Below are 4,213 nucleotides of genomic sequence, written 5' to 3' on the forward strand. Positions count from 1 at the left end.
CTTGTAAGTAATCTAGCATAGCTGTTATGAATGAGTAAACTAAATAAGTGCAGCAAGTGAACACCTTTTTAATTGTGTGTTACAGTGTGTATACCTACCTACAGCCTGAGAATCTTTGTGGTAACCTAAAACCTTAAAGTTTTGCTAAGTTAAGAAGATATACTTTGTGTTTAGTGAGAGATTGTGCTGTAAAGCTCATAGTTACAGAAATTATAAAATGTTCATAAATTTGTCAATCTAAAGAATGCTAGTGTAACAGTTTATAATAGCCTGCTTCTCAGTGTTCACTAAAAATTAAGGTACCTAATGGTTTTAAGTTCTAATTAAAACTACTTAAAATAATAAGGAAAACATTTCTGCATCCTAAAGAATGTGTCTTTTGATAAGAGAAAGTAACTTTGTTTAAAGTACAGCTGTTTTTACAGAGAGAACTCTAAATGAAAAAAGAAGGGTATAGAAAGTTTGTAGAAGAATTTAATATGGTCGTGCTATGCATAAAGTTAAAGCAAATGAGTCTCGGTATCAAGTACACAACAAAATTAGAATTTTGTTTTCAGTTAAAAAGGACAAAGTTTTCTTAACTGTTAGTCTGCTCTTAATATTGAAAGATTGCAATGGGTTCTCTAATTGTTTAATCAAAGCAGTTTCTCATGCTTGAAGTCTCAGTGAGTTGTCGGAGTAGTTAAGAAAATGAGATCTTAATATTAAAAGAACTAAAAGCTAAACTTTGCTAACAACTGTGTAACCTTCTTTATTTGCCTTTGAGGTACTTTGTTGTCATTCTAGTTAAATGGATAAGTATTGCTTCATGGCAACCTATAATCCTATTTAAGCAAGTGCCACAGAAACTTTCTTCTGACAACTTCCCAAAATCAAATTCAAAAAGGTGCATTTACCTCTAGTTAACTCTGATATTTTCCAGAGGGCCCCTGGAACATGTCAGAGGAACTTTTTCTCATTGGAGAAAATATTTGGCTAATTTGGCTTATTTATCTGATATATATTTACCTAGAAAGCCCTGTCAAAAAGAATGATGCTAAACTTTGTTACTGAATGTTTTGGTTACAGAAATCCAAATTTCCTTATGACAACTGTCTTACAGTAAGCTCCCATCAGCTCTTTAACCATTGTCATTTGTAAGTCTTTTGTCATCTATACTCACTGTTTATTACTCCTAAACTAGAAAGAAACTAGATTTCAGCAGAACAGGTATTAGTTACATAGGATTAAGTAAACTAAGGAAGATGATTTTGTGGCTTTTTGTTTCAAATGTTGTTGATAATGTGTTTTAAGCTTTTTCTCTCAGGATGACAACAGTTTAGTAAATGACTGCCTTTATAAGCAGAATTGAAACATTTATCTTTCTCTCTACATGATCTCTCCAGAATTTAAAAACTTTCAGTGACTATTTTTATATTGCATGGCAGTATGTTTATTTGCATAAGTTCAATAAGAACCTGCTTTCCTTGTAAGAGGACCAATTAAAAACACAGGTTATACTACCAAGGCTTTGACTAGAATGTCATACCTGAGAGACACGTGCATAAACTCAGATATGAACAGCTTTAAGGAACTAAGGTTGACTTAATAAAGCCAACAAAGCCCCTTAGAAGAACTGGCCTGGTACCTTGCTTACAGAGTTCCCAGCAGCCTTACCAGGTGAGTAAGGAAGGTCACTTCCTGGCAGGTGCAGAAACCTCATGTCTTGGGAACCTCAAGAAGAGAGGAATTCACCCAAATGTACAGGTACTGCAGGCACAACCTGATGGCAAGTCTGGCTGGGCTTTCTGGCCTCAAGAAGCTTTTAAAAGTCCAATCTGAAATTCCTTATAAAAAGTTCCAGCATTTTGGGAATAGCAGCAAATTGCAATCAAGACATGCAAGATATAGTAAAACTGTAGGTGTGTCTAAAGCCGGAGTTCTTGTTCACGAAGCCGAAGAATGAGCTTCACAAACACCCAAGAAACTGTAATGAGAAACATCATCACCACAAAGCCAAGCTTTGCAGAGTCAAGGATCGTTTAGTTCATGCAGTTGAACAACGAGATGAGAAAATTAAACAACTTGAAAATGAAATTGGAGCACTGCAACAACAGATGAAAAAGGGGAAGGCATTCCAGGACGAGGTCACTGCCCAAAATGATGCACTGCTCCTAGAGAAAAGGAAACTTCTGGGGCAACTCACAGAGCAAGAAGAATTCATCCACAGCAACAAATGGATAATATCGTCAATCCAGAACAGAGTATTTTTTCTGGATAAAGAAAACAAGCAATTACAGGAAAATAGTCTCCGATTGACACAGCAGGTTGGCCTCTTAGAGCATGTTATAAGGAACATCCAGATTCACAGAGGAGAGGAAACAATTATTGACATCCCTGAATTTGAAGTATTGAATAAAATCTTGCCCATAGCCAACTCCAGTTTTTCAGGAACAGGTTTGGTAGAGTCAGTTGGAAGTCTTCAAGAGATGGAAGAACATAAATCAGAAGAAGCAATGGCAAACCCCAAGTCTTCCAAGTCTCTGTTGTGTTCACAGAATTCCGAAGCTGGGTACATAAACGTGGCTTCTCTGAAAGAAACAGATCGCATCTAAGAACAAGACCAAAATTCAGAACTATAAAATCACTGGTGTCTAAAATTAGACTCATCAAAGCTGCCAACTTAAGGCTTGGGCATGAAGGTGGGTCATGATATGGAGGAGCATTACCACAGATCTCCATTGGACATCAACCAGGAGTTTTCAAAATTGCTGATAAATTCATTAAACCAGTTCTAAAAATGGATTCCTCAAGTTTGTGTGATATCCTCAAATGCATTGTATTGTTTAATATAGTGACTTAGTTCAGTGGTTTACTTAGGCTTCTGTTCAACAGAGTATATAGACGGCTAGTTCAGCATTCATTCTTTTCCTATTTCCATGGGTATTTTCTTATTTATTTTTTTAAAGTAAAAACAATGTAATCATGTTATTACTTTAAAAAGAAAAAAATTCTTATAATCTCATGTTCTTAACACTGCTGTTTTCATTTATTCTTTTGTGGCTTTTATTCAAATACATATTTTAAATGGTTATATTGTATATTCATTTTCATAGTCTGAATTTTAATTTAATCTACTGTAAGACATTCCCCATATTTCAGCAGTCTTTGTAATTACTCTTTCTGTAGCCACATGATATTCTATCATGTTGATGTTCTATAAATTCTCATCTGAAATTTAACTGTTTCTACTTTTTCACTGTGTAAGGTTATGCTGCAAAGTCTTTGTGAATGTAGCTCTTTTTTCCCTTGAGTTACTCCAGAAAACAAATTTACAAGATTGGCATAATTGGGTCAAGGGATATAAATGTTACATAGTTTTGTTATACCACTTGTCACAATGCTTTAAAAAAATAGGTTTTGTCAACATACTGTTTCTATAATCAACCTCTTTAAGCCTCAATTTTTTAATCCAAAAAATGGGAACAATAGTAGTTCCTATCTCATTTAATTGTGAGGACCAAATTAATAAGCTTGTATTTAGCACTTTACTTAATAAATGGTAGATATCATTTCTTTTCACTAAAAAAAAAAAGTTCCAGCAAAGCATATTTAAAAGAGCCTATGTAATCAATTGCTCTTCTTGCTGCACTTATGCAAATAATCAAGCCAACTGTTAATTATTTTCTTAATTTGGCTACTTCTAATAAAAATGAGGGTGATTTTAGAGAAAAGTATCATTTCAATAATGCAGTCTTATCTATACTAAATCCTAATACTAGTCATTGAGATGTAAACTTGATCCAGAATTCCAGTCCCCAATAATGGCCTGGCTAATGCCCCTACTGGGCCCCTTAATAACAGTTTGTGGTTTACTCTTAGTTGCCCCTTGTGTCCTCAGGTTCCTCCAACAGCGGCTAACCCAGATGACCTGGGTCGCCACCAACCAGATGTTACTCCACTGTTACGCATCTCTTCCCACTGAACCCCCTCCTTTGGCCTAATACCAGCCTCAAACCCCCACCACGCCCCTTGTCAGCCTGAAGTAGCCAGATCAAGTCGTTGCCCATTATGACCAAAAGGCTGGAATGTTAGGCTGGAGGAAGGAAAAACAAGGACATGCAAACAGAATAGAGAGATACCATGAAAGGAGAACAGACCAGACCCCAAGGTCTGTGCCTTATATGGAAAGGGGACAGCTCTTCCTGAATTCCATCCTTCTGATGTGCCAACT

At 35.9% G+C, this 4,213-nt stretch overlaps 1 protein-coding gene across 1 annotated transcript; it reads left to right on the forward strand.

Moving 5' to 3' along the window:
• The first annotated feature begins 1,865 nt into the window (after positions 1–1,865).
• Positions 1,866–2,868, forward strand: LOC130684495 (coiled-coil domain-containing protein 30-like). The gene has a single exon (XM_057505409.1). The coding sequence runs from the start codon at positions 2,097–2,099 to the stop codon at positions 2,592–2,594; it is 498 nt and encodes a 165-aa protein (XP_057361392.1). The 5' UTR covers positions 1,866–2,096; the 3' UTR covers positions 2,595–2,868.
• Positions 2,869–4,213: the final 1,345 nt, after the last annotated feature.

This window comes from Manis pentadactyla, chromosome 8 (assembly GCF_030020395.1).
Source record: "Manis pentadactyla isolate mManPen7 chromosome 8, mManPen7.hap1, whole genome shotgun sequence".
In the NCBI taxonomy this organism is placed as follows: Eukaryota; Metazoa; Chordata; class Mammalia; order Pholidota; family Manidae; genus Manis; species Manis pentadactyla.

Excerpts from the sequence above, each read along its gene's own strand:
- LOC130684495 (XM_057505409.1), top strand. The coding sequence starts at position 2,097 with ATGAAAAAGGGGAAGGCATTCCAGGACGAGGTCACTGCCCAAAATGAT.